Below are 19,368 nucleotides of genomic sequence, written 5' to 3'. Positions count from 1 at the left end.
TCGTTTGGTGCCACGTGGAGCCACTTGGATCTGATGGGAAACTCTACAACAGATTCACTTTGATGCCTGGAGACCACTGCACACAGAGAGATGATTAATTCTTCATAAAGAGGGATGTGCCATTTTATGACTGAAGCAACTATTTTATAATAAAAGGGGGAAGACTTTCATTACAACCCTGACAAGCAATATAGTTGGATCTATTTCCTCTCAAATGGAAAAGACGGATTAAAGACATCAGCATAGAAAACAAATAATTATATCACTCCTCTGAAGACCTGCACTAAACTTGCCTTGTTCATCTCAGGGCTTCAGTAGGTTCTTCTGGGCTTTTTCCTCATACAGCTGCAACACACAAGGTAATTATTATTCAGATAATTCAGATATTTTCTAGTTCTTTTCTTTCTTTTTTTTAAACATAACGCCATCATTTGTGCAATAATGATTACAAATTATTTTTTTTTTTAATAATTTGTGCAATAATGATTACATTTTTTTTTTTTTTTTCTGCTTATGTTGCAGTAAGTTTTAGCCATGGCAGAGAGGAGACGGAAGGATTACAGTGTGCACAGGGAGATCCTGGACGAAGAAAGGGTGGATGAGATGGCAGGAAAGTCTGACTCAAAAACATCTCTTTGTGAGAAAGTCAAAAAGTCAATGAGGTAAAGTTCCCCACATCTGATCGACTGTGAATCTCAACTAATCTCTGTCTACATGTTGTATATTGTTTTAAGAAGCATACAGCACTCAGACTAAAGTAGTATTCCTACATCAGGTTCCCTAACAGCTAAACACTAAACATACTGTGTTCTTCTTGTGCATTAAATCTAAAACTTTAACCCTTTATTAAATACACAGACTCGAATCAGACAGTTTTAACTCAGTACATCGTATTGCACTTAGCTACTTGTGCAATAAATCCTGCTTTATCTTCTCATTATCTTCTTGGAAATGTCGCACAGGGGTATGCGTGTCAAATTGTCTTTGGCCAGATAGACAGATACAATATGGCAGTAAATGAGGAAACATGAAAATAACTTCTATCTTTGTTCACATTTTAGATTTAAAATTCCTGGAAATAATAAAAAAAATTAAGAAAAGAAAACTAAGTTGTTTTATTCCTTTCATGCTTCTTTTCGCAGTAAAATTGTATTTCCCAGTCACCTGTTGACATCATTAACACATACCCATAAACATATACGCAATCACTTGATAAGTGAAAGTACTTTGATGATGTCAATATAAATAAGAGAGATAAAGCAGATCTAGACAGGGTCAAGACCACATCCATGTCTGCGGTCAAAAACAGCAAATCATTTCCCTCTAAATGTAAGAAAACTGTTTAGTGAGTTATTTAATGATTACACGAGGAACCCTGTAAACACACAGGTGACAGACAGAGAGGATCAAAGATTAAATAAACATTTATTAACTATTTTGGCATTTCGATGAATAGATAAGTCGACACTGAAAGTGGAAAAAATAAGATCAAAACAACTCCGAGACATGAGCCAAGTGGCCTGGAGTTCAGTCTGACATGTACACAGATATCAAAACATATCCTTTACGACAATTTACAAAATATGACTCCCTCTCTGCCTCTTGTTTTTCTCTGTCTGTCTCTGACCAGGTGCTCTGGTCCCAGGTTGAAGAGCTGCCTGTTGGGAAGTGTTCCTGTTGTTTCGTGGCTGCCTCGTTACTCTTTCAGAGACAACGCCCTGGGTGACCTGATCTCTGGAATCAGTGTGGGGATCATGCAGTTGCCGCAGGGTGAGGATGGATGTTCAGGGGATGAGTTCCGTAGAGATGCATTACTGGGAGGACCAGCGGAAGAGAAAAAGGAAGACATGTTGTTGTAATTAGTTTATTTTAAACAGTAATCTGCAGGATGGACATCACCCTCCTACCCAACATCTTCCTTGTTATAGCTGTTTTCTGTATTGTAGAAAATCTAATTTACCCTCATCTATCCTTGCAGGTATGGCTTACGCTCTGCTAGCAGCTGTTCCTCCAGTCTTTGGTCTTTACTCATCCTTCTACCCGGTCCTCATCTACTTTATCTTTGGCACATCCAAGCACATCTCAGTCGGTTTGTACTTTAACTATTGGGTGTTGATATATCATCAGGATTACTAGCAGAGTTTTTTCCTCTCTCATCCAAAAGGTTCAAGTCTTCAGCGTAGGCATACATTAAAGCACCAGAAAACCTGGTTTCAAACCTCAAATATGTCTCTATTTTTCTTACATTTATGAGTCGAATCCTGGCTGGGGCCCTTCTGTGTGGAGTTTGCATGTTCTCCCCCTGTCTGTGTGGGTTCTCCCCTTGTTAGGTGTGTTAGGTTAATTGATGTCTCTAAATTGCCCGTAGGTGTGAATGTGAGTGTGAATGGTTGTCTGTCTCTGTTCGTCTCTATGTGCCCTGCGATAGACTGGCGTCCTGTCCAGGGTGTACCCCACCTCACGCTCGATGTCAGCTGGGATCGGCTCCAGCCCCCTGTGATCCCGTTGGATGGATGACTAAATAAAAAGTCACCAGTTATTACTTTTAAAAGTTTAAACATTCAAAAATAAACTAATCAGCTAATCTGCTCTTCTAAGCATGGTCAGATTAAATGTGATTGTGGCACCTCTCTGTCTACATGACCTGATGACTTTAATCAGATTATGTGAAGTGGGAGGAGCCGCTGCTTCTGGCAATGTCTTCCACATTCTGCACTCCCATTTAACAAACCTGTCATCAGTCTGGCACGGTGGACTGGTCTATATTCTACAATATCACTGAGCCGGTGCCATAGAGAAAAAGCCAAGTCAAAGGAGTGGCAGCAATTTCAAAACGCTTGGACGCTGAAGTTATGAATATTTCTCTTCTTTGAATTCGACCAAAATCTTTCCAGAATCCAGTAGTAAACTGATTTAAGCTCCAGATGTGTGTTTTCTTTCAGTTTTTTCAACACCAGAATCGTTTCCACACAATATTAACGCCGCACGTAGCAGAATTTTAGGCTAGCTGCTTGGATGTTACAATGTTGAAATGCACTTTGGGAGTCCTTAACTTCTGTTATGTACACAGGCTTGTCTTTTTATCAAAGAAGCAGATATTTTCTAACACAGTTGTTAATCTTTTGTACTGATAATAAATCAGCCAGAGTTTCATTTCGACCTGATGACCATGGAAATGCTCCAACTTTGAGTCGTGTAACATCATCAATGGGAAAGTGAATAGGACGTTTACTCCTGAAACCGTTCCCCCCCTTTTTTTTATACCTTCCAACAGATGTTAAGGCAGTGGAAAGAATAACAATTTAATGGTTACAAATGTTCTCACGTAGGCAGAAGAGGGAAAAATGTGTTTCATGACCATGATCTATCCCATATGTTCTTTGGCCAGCAAAAATGTGTGTGTATATGTCTCTGTCTCCCTCCTTCAGGAACATATGCAGTGATGAGTGTGATGATAGGAGGAGTGATAGAGCGATTAGCCCCAGACTCCAACTTCATGATGTGGGACAATGTGACCAACGCCAGTATAGTCGATGTCATGTCCCGGGATGCGGAGAGGGTCCGAGTGGCTGCAGCTGTCACCTTCATGTCCGGACTATTTCAGGTAACTCTCTGCCTTGGAAGTCAAACATGTGGGAGTGAGCTTCCCTTTGGGATTTGATGTTTCCTGAACAGATGAGTCATCACCATCAAATACATCAATGACTAAAATAAAATACTGTTCTAATAGGCAATGATTGCATTGCTTTGAAGGGTGCTACTACATGTCAACACAAGCTTTTAGCCTTTATAGAATCAATTTCAAGAAACTATTGATCACTTTGAAAGCATGAAGGGGATATATTTTCTGTCTACTATATTTTCTGACCTCGTAATTCCATATGAGCCTACTATGTGACCTTCAGCTAGAAACTTTGCTCGTCAAATTGTAGTTCTCCCTTTTTGTTAATGTGAAGCTCCATATGTTTTTTTATTTATTTTGTATGTAGATTCTGCTCGGTCTCGTTCAGTTTGGTTTTGTCGTGACCTACCTGTCAGAGCCGCTGGTCCGGGGTTACACCACAGGAGCTGCCATCCACGTCATCGTGTCCCAACTCAAATACACCTTTGGCATCAGTCCTGGGAGACACAGTGGACCCTTCTCATTGATATATGTGAGAAAGAACACAGTCATTAACACCTGCTTGCTTCTACCTCTTTTTTAAAATGTATATTATAGGGTAAGGCTGAAACAAATGGTTATTTCTAAAGCATTTTTTTAGATTTTGGACAATCTTGTGTGATAGTGACAGAACATCAACTGTTAACTGCTAACCCCTAAAACTTCATCAAGCATCTTGTGCTGGAAAATATAACGTCTCTTTCCCTCTTATATGCATGTGTTTACGTTATCTCAGAGATGGACAAGAATCTAAAATGAGCGTTGTATATTCTGGTCTATTTTTTCCTCTCATGCATCCTCATATAAGCATTTAAGCAATAATTTAAAATTTCCTTCTTTCCAGACTGTCTTGGAGATATGCTATCTCATCCCACAGACAAACATTGGTACTCTTGTGGTTAGCATTGTCGCTATAGTCGGCCTCATCCTCGCTAAGGAGCTCAATGCATACTTGAGTAAAAAACTACCTATTCCCATACCTGTAGAGCTTCTTGGTGTAAGTATTCAGGTATACGTTTATGCACTTATAATATACTCTGTGGACAGTTGAGACAAACACATACACTATTACACTTCCAGGTTGTTATTGCTACATTGGTCTCCTGGCAAGCTAACTTGAACGAGAACTATGGAGTGGACGTGGTGGGATATATTCCCTCAGGGTGAGAAACACACACACCAAACATACAGAAATGTGGGTTTATACATAAGAAAAGTGAATTATTTATATGCGTGATGTCTGTCCGTGTCTAACAGCCTCCAGCCGCCCGTTCTCCCAACCGCCTCTCTGTTTGGTCAGGTGATCGGGGATGCCTTCGCTCTGGCCGTGGTTGGCTACGGCATCGCAATCTCACTGGGACGAATCTTCGCCCTCAAATATGGATACAAGGTGGACAGCAACCAGGTAGGGAGGGGATGGATAGAGTCAAGAATGGACTGCTCTTTCAAGATTGAAATCTTGAATATAAATACTGTGTTTTTTCCTGGTTTAGGAACTAATCGCCCTGGGTCTGAGTAACTCCATCGGAGGAATTTTCCAGTGTTTTGCCATCAGCTGCTCCATGTCTCGCACCATGGTTCAGGAGAGCACAGGAGGGAAGACTCAGGTTGGTATAAGTAAACATTTTGAAACCGCCCTTGAGTAGTATATTGTGGTAGTGCTCTTATCTCTCTATGCAGAGAACACTCAGTATGGTTTTATTAATCAGTGAGCAAAGTAGATTTAGTTTGGGACTATTAGATTTTATAGAATTAATAGGATATTAGACTTTTAAAGGGTCAGTTCACACAAAAAACACAACATTTTCTCACTAACCCCTCCTAGTATCCATGCAGATAAAATCCAAAAGAATCTGCTGGCTATACCACTTGAGGTAAACATGTTAAATAAATAAATAATTGTCTGTGTGTGATTTAAGTGAAGTCACCTTTTAATCAAACATAAATCAAAATCTCTTTTTGGGGAGAGCTTGTTCTTGTTACGTAAATCAGCACAAAACTAACAAAAAAGTAAAAGAACATATAGGCAAAAAAAAAAAAAACACTTAATAATAACATAGTAAAAATGCCTTTAGTGGACTCTCTCTCCTTTTCTGGTGAAGAAAATATTATTTAAAATGAAAAGTGTATTGATGTGTTGCAGCAATGTATGTGTTGATGTAAGACGACTTCCATGCTTGTGTTGCTGTGGTCACAGACAGAAACATGAAAGAATTTACTCTAACCCCCACCCCCTCACCCCCCAACTCCCACCCCCACATTGCATTTGTTCATCTTGTACTGTGAGTCCGCATTTTCTGTATCTGTTATGGAAAATCTATAATAAAATTTTAATAAAAAAAATACCACTTCAGAGAAAAAAAAATCTGTTTTATTCTAATTCATTTAAGCTCCTCATATTAGGCAAGGCAAGGCATCTTTATTTATGAAGCGCATTTCATACCAAGGCACCTCAATGTGCTTTACATAAAGACAAAACATCTTTTAAAAACAGCATCAAAACAAAAAACACAATTTAAAGCAGGAGCAAAGAAGAATACAAATTTAGACCTTAACATTTCTCCTGTATGAATATTAAAAATGATTTTGTCTCTTATGCACTACCATAACAGGCTGGCAGTACTTTCCCTGAAAAAGTAAATCAGGACATAATACAAAATCATCAACACACCTGGGATGAAAACAAAATCTACCCATCTGGCATCTGTCGTGCTGCTTTTATGTTCAACATACTGTAGCATTGTATCAGATCATTTACCTTGTACTCATCCTGCTACTGATGCATCTCTATAAAGTTACATTTGAAAAGCTGGGATGCTGTCTTTATTTAGGTTACACATGATATGTGACAGCTGAAAAGCGCTCCCACAACATAGAGAAAAATGGTTATTGGTTTTTCATGCCTGGCATTCTTTAAACTAAGACGGACAGGACCGTTTCATGAGGTTTTTCAGCTTAGTGTTTTCATCAACACTTACTCGGCCCGTAGCTACAAAAGTGGGCCATCTTAAAGGTTAAAAGGAGTGAAAAACGGTCATAATTAACGTTACTCTGATAAGTGGCATCATTAAAAAACACTTAGGGAATTGATTTTCGCTCACATCGTTGAAGTCCACCTACACAAACACAGATTCGCTGAGAGGCTAAACCGATTTTGTCTGACAACACCATTAATCAGCTGAGGCCCGTTACAGAAGAGAGGAGAGGCTTTAACTGGTGCTGCCTTGACTCCTCTCATAATAATTTACCAATTCACTCAACTACATCGTTCATCTTTTTTACCTTTTTAACTGTCTTCCCCGAATCTCTCTCTCTCCTGATTTTTATTCATCATGCTTCTATTCTCTATCTCTCTTTACTGCAGGTCGCCGGTGCTCTATCAGCAGTAGTTATCCTTTTCATCACACTCTGGATTGGAACTCTCTTTGAAGATTTGCCGAAGGTAGGCTAGTGTGTGTGTTTTTGTGTTTGTGTATATGTGTGTGTGTGTGTGTGTGTGTGTGGGGGGGGGGGTTATTGTGAGTCCACATCTGTGCACAAGCAAGGGCATATACTCCGAGTCTGAGAGGGGATGTTTTTGCCAAATTATAAAACCCCAACAGCGCAAGTTGTGTTGCTATAAAGCCACCAACAGATTCTTCTTCAGCCTCAGACTAAAGCCACTGGCTCCTTTTATAAACAAATTATTAAAACATCCACTGACTGATAAGTTTATAGGCTGTAATGAAGAGTTACGACATCAAGATTATGACTATAAACACTGCTACTCAGGTTTTCCGACTCTTTGTTCGCAGCCAATAAATACAGTCATTAGAGCACATAAAACTTATCTCAAACAAGCTAAGACACCTTCATTGTTTTAGGCCTCAAAACTGAAGCACTCAACATTAACTGTATTATATCTGACTCACTTTGCAGGCAGTGTTGGCCGCCATCATCTTTGTCAACCTCCATGGCATGATGAAACAATTCATGGACATCCCTGCGCTGTGGAGAAGCAACAAAGTAGACATGGTGAGCGTACTAAAAAGAAGACGAGGAAACGGTTATTGTCTTGAGAAGATACTATTTTGGTAACAGGATGTACTGCGCTGATGCCAATTAGTGTCTTTTGCAAGAAAGCCTGATCAAATCAAAGACAGAAGCTTTCACTAACACGATGAACTGCTGCCTGGTTGTACTGAGGCTGTTTCGGGTCATTTCCCATCCTTTGTTCACCAGCATTTTCCACATTTGTGGTCAGTAACTGATAAGTTATTATATATTCCTTAAAATACCAGATGCACTTTTACATTATGCAGGGTTCGTATAGGTGCTGGAAATCAATTGAATCTTAGTGTGGCATTTTCAAGGTTTTTAAGATTTTTGAATAAAGTTGCTTGAAATTGTTGTTATATGGGATGGCATATGGGATATAACACAGAGAAGAGAAGATCTCCATATTTGAGAGACTGAAAACAGCATTTTCGGACATTTTTGCAAGAAAAATTACTTGAGGATTAACAGATTATAAAAATAGTTTGTGATTATACTTCTGTCGATCTATTAGTCAAGTTAGTTTTCCTTTCATTTGTCGTCCGTCTGTAGATAGCTGTCTCAAAGCATTACGTTGGTTGTTTATAGGACAATAACTAACTAATCTAATCGGATTGAATGTGATGAACAAGTGTAATAATAAATATACTGAGTACTGAGTATGGTACTGTATACAAATATGTATTTTACCACAGCTGTAAGATGCTGGAAAAGCACATTTAACTGCTTTGCCAAATTGCTTGAATTTGACTTAGGCAAAGGTGAAGGAACCCTGTTTTTAGATTAAAGGCTATCTTAAATCGTAGTGCTTCACAAGCTATCTTTGACATTGTCTCCTTAGATAAACAGTGAATGTCAGCCTCACTTTGAGATTATTGCTACTTCGCTGCGGTAGGTTCACTCTCTAATGTTACCTGATAGCTTAATGTTAGGTTAGTTTGGTTTGTCATTTTTCACTTAAATATAAAAGACAGAAATATAAAATTTAGGTTAGTGTGACAACAAAGCTAGCAACAGGGATTATGAAACAATGGGCCCCTGGACAAAGACGTGTAAGAGACCCCCAAATTCAAAGAAATGTGAACCTCAAGTTGTTTTGTAGTAATTTTGGGTCTCTTTGTGGTCATCTTACGTCCACATTTAGTTGTTTTATATGTCTTTCAAATTGTTTTGCATCTTTTTGTGGTGGTTTTGCAACTATTTTGAGTCATTTTGCATCTTTTTGTGGTGGTTTTGCATCTTTTTCACACATTTCCATGTCATTGTTTTGTTTCTCTCTGTTCATTTCATATATATTTTGAAGCGTCTTGGGTGTATTTGTCATCATGTTTTGTAGCTGTTGTCATTTTGTGTCTATTTTCAGCCATATTGCATCTATTCGTGGTCATTTTTGCATGTTTGTATTCCTTTTCTGTTTCTTTGTGGTCATTTTGGGTCGTTTTGTGTATACTTGTGATCATTAAGCATCTCTTTGTGATCATTTTGTGTCTTGTTTTCATCAACATTTTATGAGTGACCTGACCTTATGGGCTCTTAACCTTAGGGGCCCCTGTCCCCAGTGAGCCCGTTCAGTAATCAATCCATGTGCGGAAAAATTGTGAAGTTTTCACATTCTTTCCCCTTCTAACGTCACAGTGTGTTGCAGCATAGCCGATGAACTACATCTGAGGCTGCCACATTTGCTTATGATTGAGCTGCAACACGATCTTTCCTGTGGGTCCACAATCAAGTCGAACCTTACGATCACGCATAATAAGCATCTGACAATAACAAAGTTCGGTTTTATTTGTAATGAGCGCTACATTTAAGGGTGTTACTCATCACTCTCTCTGTCTCTGCCTCCAGGTGATCTGGGTGGTCACCTTCATCCTCACCGTGCTGTTCAATCCTGACCTGGGACTGGCAGCTGCCATCGGTTTCTCCATGCTCACCGTCATCTTCAGGACTCAGCTGTAGGAATACATGGCCACACACACACACACACACACACACACACACACACACCCACACACACACACACACACACACACACACACACACACACACACACACACACACACACACACACACACACACACACACACACACACAAACAAAGAAAACACTAATGATGTGGTGTGCCAAATTAAACATTAGGCTATCACTCAGCACATCAAACAATTAATTCAGTCCTTCTCTTGCCTAGCTAAACACAAAGTATTACAATTTGTTCAGACACTTGTTTGTTTTGTGTGTATTCCAGACCTAAATACTCCATATTAGGGCAGGTCCCAGACACTGACATTTACAGGCCACAGGAGGACTACAATCAGGTATGACTCATTATATTTAAATAACCTGAAAGCAGAGGCGAGACTCGAGAGCGAGTACTGGTCCAGCAATGAATAGAATAATCAGAGCATAATTATGATTAAAAAACAAAGTGACTAATGTCAATAGCCAGAAACACCATCACTACACCTGTTTTATTCTTCCCTCAAATGCTATAGGAGTCAAATATGTGTGTTAATGGAAGTTATGTACCCCTCTGTGTCTTAGCACACCGCACTACACTCTTCCCAACCAGTGCTTGACCTCACACTTGCTTGCCATATTGAACGTTAAATATTATTTATTTTCATTTTAAACTTGTAAACTAGTTCCATTGTCCACCCTCGTTGTGATCTACTAATAACATGCCCATTATATCACATTACATACCAAACTTAATTAATTATGAATTCATAAGTTTAGTCTTCAAGTGTCGGTCAAGCCCTTTTTGAAAGAGAAAATCAATTAAAGCAGACAAGTAAGAAGACAAGAGATGATTCATGTGGATGACGTGTGAAAAGCCAAAATATTGATTTTTAAGCCAGTCGAACAAAACGTGTATTTAAGATGGACGTACAGTTAAGATTCTGTCAGTTGGTTGACAACTATTGGATGGATGTCCATTCATTTTGATGGTGGATGAATCCTACAGTACTTACTTTGGTGATCCCCTGACACCACCAGCTGGTTAAAATGTTCACTTATCCTGTGAAATATCTTAACATCTACTAGATTAATTACCACAATTTGTTGTACAGATATCCAGGGTACCTAAATGTCTTAACTATTGGATGGACATCTTTGAAATCCATTGGCACCAACCATGTCATGGTTGTATAAAATGAGCTTTTGTGTCATAAAGGAAAATCCCAGCCTCATGGAACTTGACAACCACAGACAGGAGACCTAGGACATTCATTCGCATAAAGAAAATTATTTTCTTACAGAAATCAAATGTCAAAATGTTCATCAACATCAGCTGTAGCATTAGCATGTTAAAGCGCTACTCTAAGATGTTGAACATATCCAATAGAATACCTTCTAAACATCAGCATGTTAACACTGATCCTGTGAGCATGTTAGCATTTAGCTCAGAGCCTGTTTAGCCGATTAACTCATTAATTGGCCGATTGATTTCAGGTGAGGTCGCTGCCGGGGATCTTGATCTTCCGTTCCTCTGCCACCCTCTACTTTGCCAACGCCGAGATGTACCAAGAAGCTCTTGGAGAGAAGGTGAGGACAAACACACACACCATTAACTTACCTTTAAAGGATCATAGCATAATCATTCCATTAATCAGCTCTATCAAGAAGAGCTGTCCTCACACTCAAGGTCTGAAAGTAAAAAAAATGTCCTCAGAAAGATAGTGCATGCACCAGAATACAGACAGTATCAATGCATATTCATATATTAATGTGGACGCCCCCCCCCCCCAAAAAAAAATTGTATCATCAATAGACATACAAACACAGCATCATGGACACACAAGCACAAATTTCTATAAACATTAAGATAAACACATCACGACTACACACATATGCATACTCAAGCAACAACCCCCCATTTCCGTGCAATTAACTCCGCTCATATAAACATCATTTCTGACACACTAATAACTGACCTGACATTTCACCAATTCCCACATCAAGACCATGACAGACATTGTTCAAAATGTCATCCCACAATTTTCTCCTCTCCTTTCTTCCATTAAACTTTTGTTTAAACGATCCCCTCCTTCTCCTTACTCCCCCCCACCACCCCCTTTTCTTCTTCCTCTTCGTCTGTCACATCTCTTTGGGGGAAATGGGAAGACAGATTGAGGGAAGGTAGAAAACAGATGACAAAAGATGGAGCGAGGGTAAGAAGCAGAGATTGAATAAGGGAGGGAGATAATGGATCGTCTCATTCATTAAAATGTCAGCATGTCAAAGCCACAGGGCCGCTCTTTTCTTTCGAATCTTCGATGCACAAATAAGCTTTTAAAAGAGCCATCGTTGACTCGCAGAGGCTGCACGTTTATTTAGAAGGTGAGAAATTGCCACCGGATGAATTCTGGATGATAAGTGTTCCTACTCTGCCAGTCACTGTGGCGTGCAGATGACTCAAATTTGGGGATTTTCTTTTCAAGAAATAGTGAAAGGGAAATTTGGCATCACTTACTGCTTGCTTCCACTGGCAGGGACTAAGCTGATGGTTTGCATGTGAGTAAGGGGATACTAGTGCTGTCAGCAGAGAGGTAAATCATGAATCGCTTCTGCATGAATTCTCTTTCCTATCATACTATTACATCTTGATGAGTTAAAATGTCATACAAATTCAAGCTGTGTTTTTGACATGCAAATTGCTATCAATTTTGTTTCGCAGAAGTAGGAATGCTTGAATGGCAGTAATCGAATACTGAGACAGACATTTTATTAATGGGGTTTTTTCTTAATCACAAAAGCAAACAATGCAAATCTGATGATCTGTTGATGAGTGATGACTTTGACTTTTTCTTCCGGCGTTTCCATTTCCTGTTGGCTCGTTAGTCCTTACTCATTGCTAATCTTATTTTGTACACTCTTGATATGAAACTTGCTCCATGGGAAAACTAGGTCACTTCTACTGCAAGTCTCCTTGTGGCAGCTAAACAGAAAGTGAGAATATCAGCTGACTGACGCCCCTGGTATTTGCTGATCCCAATATGAAAACATGTTCACAAGTTCAGAGTTGTTACAGCAACAGTCAGGTGCTCTTATGTACACGGAAACAGGTTTTGCTTACCTGTTTTCCTCCAGTTCATACTGGAGTTAAGATCAGGCTCCAGCTGTGGGAGTTAGACAATTCAACTGGAGGTGGAAATCTAAAGTTATATCAAGATTGTTTCAAGACAGACTTGAAAAAGTGTGAATCATTTAAAGCTAGTTTAACTGACTTTACTCTCTTAAATTAAACTACAGAGAAAGTGCATTCTTTTTGTTAGATGTGTGGGGTTTTTTTTGCGAATGGAAGTACAGTGTGAGTAACATGTTTTTAACAATTCAACCCTTCTTTAAATAAATATACAGAGTAAGTGGAACCAATTTTCCATTCCGAACAACATTGAGAAAATACCCATTTTCATTATTTGGCATAAATTAGGATGAGAGGATTACAAATGGTTAGAAATATAAATTATCAGCATTTAAGTAAAAAAGAATAGATTTGGGCCAACAATGAGAGGGTCTCGAGAACTTAGAGTTTAAAAAAAGGCCTGTGCACTTGCAGAATACAGGAAAACAAACTTCCATAGTTTGTTTTTAATTTACAAAAGACACAGACAGAACCCTGAAGCGAAAGCACCAATTTTCATGAGTAAGCACGATGTTCCTTTAAATGCCTCAATTGTAATGCCCTGTGTTTGTGTCTCATGCAGTTGTGTGGACAGGGATTAGTTTAGTTGGACTGGCCAAACTGGCTAAACTGGCTGAGTAAAACATTTGTGTCCGTAGTGTTCTTCCCTTAATCTCCTATTACTAACGGCATAATAGCATTTTACATGGTCTCTTCTCACAGTTTTCACGATCTCTTCAGAATAAGTGATCCGAACTTGAGAAATTATAAAGACCCTTTCTTCTTGCTAAGTTGTTGTTGTTTTTGTTTTTTGAGTGTTTGTTGAAAGGGATTTAAGGTTCACATTGGTTTAAATAGAATAGAAAGAAAAATAAAAGAAGTCAAACAGCAGCGCATTGCAGTCATGATGGCTAACTCAAGAGGAAGCTGTATGTAGGTGAACTTCACTTTGACAACATGTGATTGTGTTTTTCTGTTGTTTTTTTTAGTCTGGTATTGATATTACCAAGATCCTCTCAGCAAAGAAGAAACTAGAGGCCAAAAGGAAGAGGCACGAGAAGAAAAACGCCAAGAAAGATGACAAGAAGAACGCAATGGACAAGGTGAGGATGACTGTAGACGCATTTATTGTAAATTATACAAAAGGAGGTTTTTTCTATACCTGCATCTCATCATATTACAAGTGCCACTGTTTTCTTGTACAAATGCTTTTAATTAGTTTTACAGAAATGTAAGCAAAGAGCTATTCAAACATTCCTGACCTTGATGTTCAATTAAATTCATGGTTATGCAACTACCCTTGATTAGCATATTTTATTAATGATAAAGCATAACATTTTGCTTAAATTAACCTCTCATGAGTCTCTTTGCATTGTGTCCTGCCTCCTCCTGTACAGGAGGGGGAGCCAGAGAGGGAGGGGCAGAAGGACATTTCCATGGTTGAGCTGGACGCTGAGCACGACCCCTCACTCCCCAGAGCCATCGTCCTGGACCTCAGCCCCGTCAACTTCCTGGACACTGTGGGAGTCAAGGCACTGCGCAGTGTATGGATATGGCAGCCACATTTACACGCACATACACAAACTTACAAGTACATATTAAGAATTCAACTTCTCATGTATGCGCATTTGCATATGCATTATATTAGTTAGCTGTTTTACAGATCTGTGTATATCTAATATTAAAAAAAGAAATGAATGGGTAACTATAAATAATTTCTGTCATCTAGATGGATCCAAACACCTTTTTAAAAAAAGCTGGCATACAGTTTAAGTCTAATAATGAAATCCCCCCGAGATTAGATAATTAACTGAACGTATAGGAAGATAAAGCAAATACAAGATTACTGATCCCTTTATCTTTGCTGTATATATTTCTTCCTGTTTAGCCAAGTCCTGTGTATCTGCCTTTCTCACCTATTCTGGCAACAACTCGAACTCTCCTTCATTCATCGCTATCTTTCCTTATCATTTTGCTCCTCAGGCATTCAGTTACTGTAAATTGAATTGTCAGACCAATGAAATGATCCCCAGTCTGACATTTGCTCTTTGCTTCTGTGTCTGTTTCAGATCCAAAGAGACTACGGGGAAATTGGTATAGAGGTGGTTCTCGCTGGCTGCCAAAGTAAGTTTCTCTACACCAGGTTTCGGCAACTTTAACTTTGGCACAGGTGCCAACAGTTGCATGCAGTAGTTTAAACAACGGCACACTAGCAAAAGTGACAGTGCCCGATCATCTGCATGCCGAATGACCTTTTTCACAACCATTGGGCAGGTGCTCAGCCTGTTGTTCCTCTGATTGGCAAATACCCCTGAAAGAATGTGGCTCGGGTGGGGGGCAAAATAACACTGCCGGAGCAGACTCGGCTCAAGATGGCAGAGTTAATGTTGAAATGGCAAACTGATTAAAAAGAACATTTAAAAAATGTCACTTCATATCAAAAAGATACACCCTTAAACATAGTTTAGAGAGAGTAAAGAGGTTTAGTTGAACAACTGTGTGGATTTGATTTTATTTTTAAAGTAAATTAATCAGAAGTTTTCTTGGAGACCAAGACCAAAGCAACTACACTACACTACTAGAGGCGTCCATATGACTATAAATCTGCTTTCTGTATGTAACAAGTTACCAAGTAATGTTGTTTTTTTTCAATGTGTGGGTTGATTCTATTATAACTTCATCTGCCTTTCTATTATAAAATAATGTTTGAATCAGTTTGAGGAGATCTTACATCATACACGTTAAATCATTTGTCAGATTTCTTTGTCTACACATACTGTAACACACACACTGACGTCTTACATTCACGTTCCAGACCAGCTTCGCCACACACGATTTGAAGTTATTCAACAACACAAGATGTTATTTTAGCCATTTGCTGATGTTATTGGAACGTTTCTAAGAAGGAGGTATGGTTCAGTCAGCAGCTGGTATTTTTTCCTGAAAACACTTCCAGATTTTCTAAGTCTGGTATAATATGAAGGCCATGGGTCATGAGAAGATCATAATGAGTCCTAAAGAAAGCTAAAATAGAAAATACTGAAGTCTGGTTGGTGCGGTTACGTTTTAACTATAATAAAGTATCTACCCTTTGTGTTTATTTTTACATAGTAGCCCAGATATTTAGGTCTGACTTGTTGGAATAAATGTGAGTCTCCAGGGAAAAGTATTTTATAACCATGGTGCTCTGAGACGCTTATTTCAGAGGATCAGCAGCTCTTACTGTAAGAGGCTGTTGATAGCCTGTAATGAGGGTTTTGGGCTCGCAAAGGGACTGCAAAGAATATTTATACAGCCAAGAATTATATTGTGGCTCAATTAACACAAGGACTAGCCATCCCACTCATCTCTTTTTCCATCTCCCTCCCTTATATACTTTTGTCCCTTTTGCTTTTCCTACTGCAAATGTTTCAATTTTTCTCTATTTCTCTTTTGTCGTACCATTTTTTCTGTCCTCTTATATTCATGTCTCCTTGTACCTTAAATGTTTCATGCACAACTTGCCTGTGGATCCATTATTTTCTCCCTTCTTGCCTTTCTTTCTAGCTGGTGTCGTGGACAACCTGCAGACCGGAGGTTTCTTTAATGACAAAGTCACAAAGTCCTGTCTCTTCTTCACCGTCCACGACGCAGTTTTGTACTGTCAGTCTGCCAGAACACACAGCCATGATAAGGTGATGTACAGTGTCCCTATGCACACATGCACAACAGACACATCACCATACATCACAAAATAGCGTACTGAAGTGTGCAAATTTACTGTTAGTGATAACCGCAATGTTACTTGATAAAAGACTCTTGAGAGGAGGTCATTTAAAAAAAGAAAACTATACTACCTATACAGTAGTCATGTTATAAATGTTTAATTACTTAATTTGGGCATTGCATCAGGGCCTGGAACCATGGAGAACATGCCATCTAGAGTTATATAAAGCCTGACCTCTAACTTGCCCTTAATTACAGAATTTTAAAGTCACTCATTTGGTGTCTCTTACTGCTCTGCTCCTTGTAACTCATAGTTGACTTCTCCTCTTAAAAACGGCATTATTGAGTTTTTTACCTCTCGGGGGGAACGGAACAAGATGGACACAACACTGACGTGTTATCATCCTATAAAGTCAATATGGTGAATGTGCTAAAAGTGGATCGTGTCTAGATTGTGTAAGCCAAGATTTGCAAGATGGTTAAGGTTAGGCATTAAACTCAAATGGTTATGGTTCGTATAGGTCGTCAGGACAAGACTCCAAAAGTGAAGCCAAAATATCTGGATCGCCCCCCGGTGTCCGGCTGCAGTATAGCTAATGAACCTCAACCCCATCATGCTAACAGAGTGTAATATCAAGATTGACAGTTGTGATTGACTGGTGATTGGTTCAGGTGGGTCTTCCTGATCATGATGTTGTATAACACCCTGCACTCCTCCTCGATGCAGAATATATATTTAAACATAATGATAACCGCAAATTACTGCAACTAAAAGAGCATCTAAAAAAATGAATGTAGCAACAGTCATCCAGTACACTCTCCCACTAAACCTCCTCACTAGATGAAGAGTGAGGTCATAATGTGATGCACATGACGGATTGGGGAAATGTAATTAATAAATAAAACACTGTTAACATCACATCTCTAATCAGTTAGCAAAACAGTTCCCTCAGCAGTATGGGAGGATGGGAATGATGTTGAGCTTTCAATATCTTAATGGGAAATGATTAAAATGTTGTTTCTGGATCGGTTCATTGATCTTTACTCTGCAGCCGCATATGGACTGTAAATTGATTGCAGTTAGATGGTTGGGGGTTGGTATTTACAGTATTACAGTAAAAAACAAAATGATGTTCTATTTTTATATGTTATAATGTATTTGACTAAACCAAAACAGCATTTTGCATTTCATTTTAGAAATACTGCTCATCCCAGCACAAATTGCCAATCCCCTTAACATATGTACATTGTGCCGGTGTGTGTGTGTGTGTGTCCGTGTGTCCGTGTGTCCGTGTGTGTTAATCTCCTTTATACACCTGTGCGTGCATGGATGTCTGCACATTGTTCAGCATGTTTACGCTTTTGTTTTTGCCTGCTCTGTTTTAGTATTTAGCTGGGTGCGTGACTTGTGTGTTTCTGCTCCCACAGGGGAAATCTAACAGAAAACAAAGATGTGGCACTCGTCCATGAAATATAGTTAACAGGTGGAAAGGCTTTTCCCGGGAGAGATAGAGCGCTCACACACACTCTCACACACACACACAATCACACACACACACACACACAAACACACACACACACACACACACACACACAAAGGGATACAAGAATAGAGAGGATGTTAGAAAGTGGATAGTAAAAGGAGAATGAGGTTGGTCGAAGGGAACTGTAACGTGCATGCAGGCATGTTCAAGTTAATGAATACATGCATGCATACACATCCATATGCGGCCCATACCATATGAATATATTTCAAATGGAAATGGAGAGCCAAGAGATGGTTTGGAAATCCCAGTGGCCTAGTGTACCTCCAGTTCACTTCATTTCAGCACATCAGAAAGCAAGTAGAGCCTTACATGCACCCCTGAGGCCCATCATAAAATACAATATATATAACATTATACAGTAAATGCAAGAATCCACATTCAGTTTGACTCTGAACCATTATGTCTGAGACTGCGGCACGCTGAGCCAAAGTTTCAGGCACCATGTTCACAGTATTGTTCTGTTACTCCTCATTGACCTCTACTGAGGCTTTCATGCCAGTGGAGAGAAAAGAGAAATCTGCAACATATTTTGAAAATCTTCCATCTCTGTCTCTTCTTCTTCTCTGTTTCGATCTCTCCTGTACTTCTGTTCCACAGGAGAACACAGGGACGCATTTCTGAGTCCTGAGAGGAACGACGGAGGATGTTATGAAGAAGTGTCAGACGCTCTGTCTCTATGGAGGTTTTATCCAGTGAGCTTCAGATTTCTGGGACTCCCGTCTGTCACAAACACTCAAACCTGCAGACACACACACACACACACACACACACACACACACACACACACACACACACACACACACACACACACACACACACACACACACACACACTGTAACAAACATAATACAAGATAGAAAAAGAAAAGATACACCTTATTTGATTCCCATACAACAGAAATAAATACAGTATAGAGGTAACGGACATCAATAATAACAGGAACATTAGCTAAATAGAATGGAATAGAAATAGAAATTATGCAAGAGTTAAAAAACAGAACGCTGATGAATGACAACAGAGTACACGCACGGATGCTGTGCTGAAAGAGAAAAATGTAAAGCTTTTGTAGAAGTATTATTATTTTGTATCAAAGTCATGCAAATGCCACAAATAAAAGCAAGTTATTAGATTGCATTTAATCAACAACAAAAACAAAATAACTACCTGCATGGATGGTTTATTTATAAAAATCTAAATATTTGCCAATGTACTTACATTATAAATAAATATTTTACTTACAAAAGCTTCTCATTGAAGGTCAATGTTCATTTCCTTTCCAGACACGGGCCGTTTTGATT

General features: G+C 39.1%; 1 protein-coding gene across 1 annotated transcript; it reads left to right on the top strand.

Moving 5' to 3' along the window:
• The first annotated feature begins 191 nt into the window (after nucleotides 1-191).
• Nucleotides 192-18,752, top strand: slc26a6.2 (solute carrier family 26 member 6, tandem duplicate 2). The gene is made up of 20 exons (XM_083920401.1): nucleotides 192-359; nucleotides 523-662; nucleotides 1,631-1,770; nucleotides 1,979-2,089; nucleotides 3,429-3,604; nucleotides 3,990-4,154; nucleotides 4,506-4,658; nucleotides 4,742-4,824; nucleotides 4,919-5,066; nucleotides 5,155-5,268; nucleotides 7,026-7,103; nucleotides 7,580-7,675; nucleotides 9,542-9,648; nucleotides 9,939-10,008; nucleotides 11,147-11,239; nucleotides 13,808-13,921; nucleotides 14,216-14,362; nucleotides 14,888-14,942; nucleotides 16,365-16,492; nucleotides 18,668-18,752. Exons 2-20 carry the CDS (start codon nucleotides 535-537, stop codon nucleotides 18,689-18,691), a joined length of 2,130 nt encoding a protein of 709 aa, XP_083776527.1. The 5' UTR covers nucleotides 192-359; nucleotides 523-534; the 3' UTR covers nucleotides 18,692-18,752.
• The last annotated feature ends 616 nt before the right edge of the window (nucleotides 18,753-19,368 follow it).

This window comes from Echiichthys vipera (genome assembly GCF_963691815.1).
Source record: "Echiichthys vipera genome assembly, chromosome: 9".
In the NCBI taxonomy this organism is placed as follows: domain Eukaryota; kingdom Metazoa; phylum Chordata; class Actinopteri; order Perciformes; family Trachinidae; genus Echiichthys; species Echiichthys vipera.
Note: the sequence above shows the minus strand (reverse complement) of the source record. Positions and strands in the feature narration are given on the sequence as shown.

Coding starts and splice junctions, on each gene's coding strand:
- slc26a6.2 (XM_083920401.1), top strand. CDS start 535: ATGGCAGAGAGGAGACGGAAGGATTACAGTGTGCACAGGGAGATCCTG. Junction 1,771..1,978: donor GATCATGCAGTTGCCGCAGG/GTGAGGATGGAT, acceptor CTATCCTTGCAG/GTATGGCTTACGCTCTGCTA. Junction 11,240..13,807: donor AAGAAGCTCTTGGAGAGAAG/GTGAGGACAAAC, acceptor TGTTTTTTTTAG/TCTGGTATTGATATTACCAA.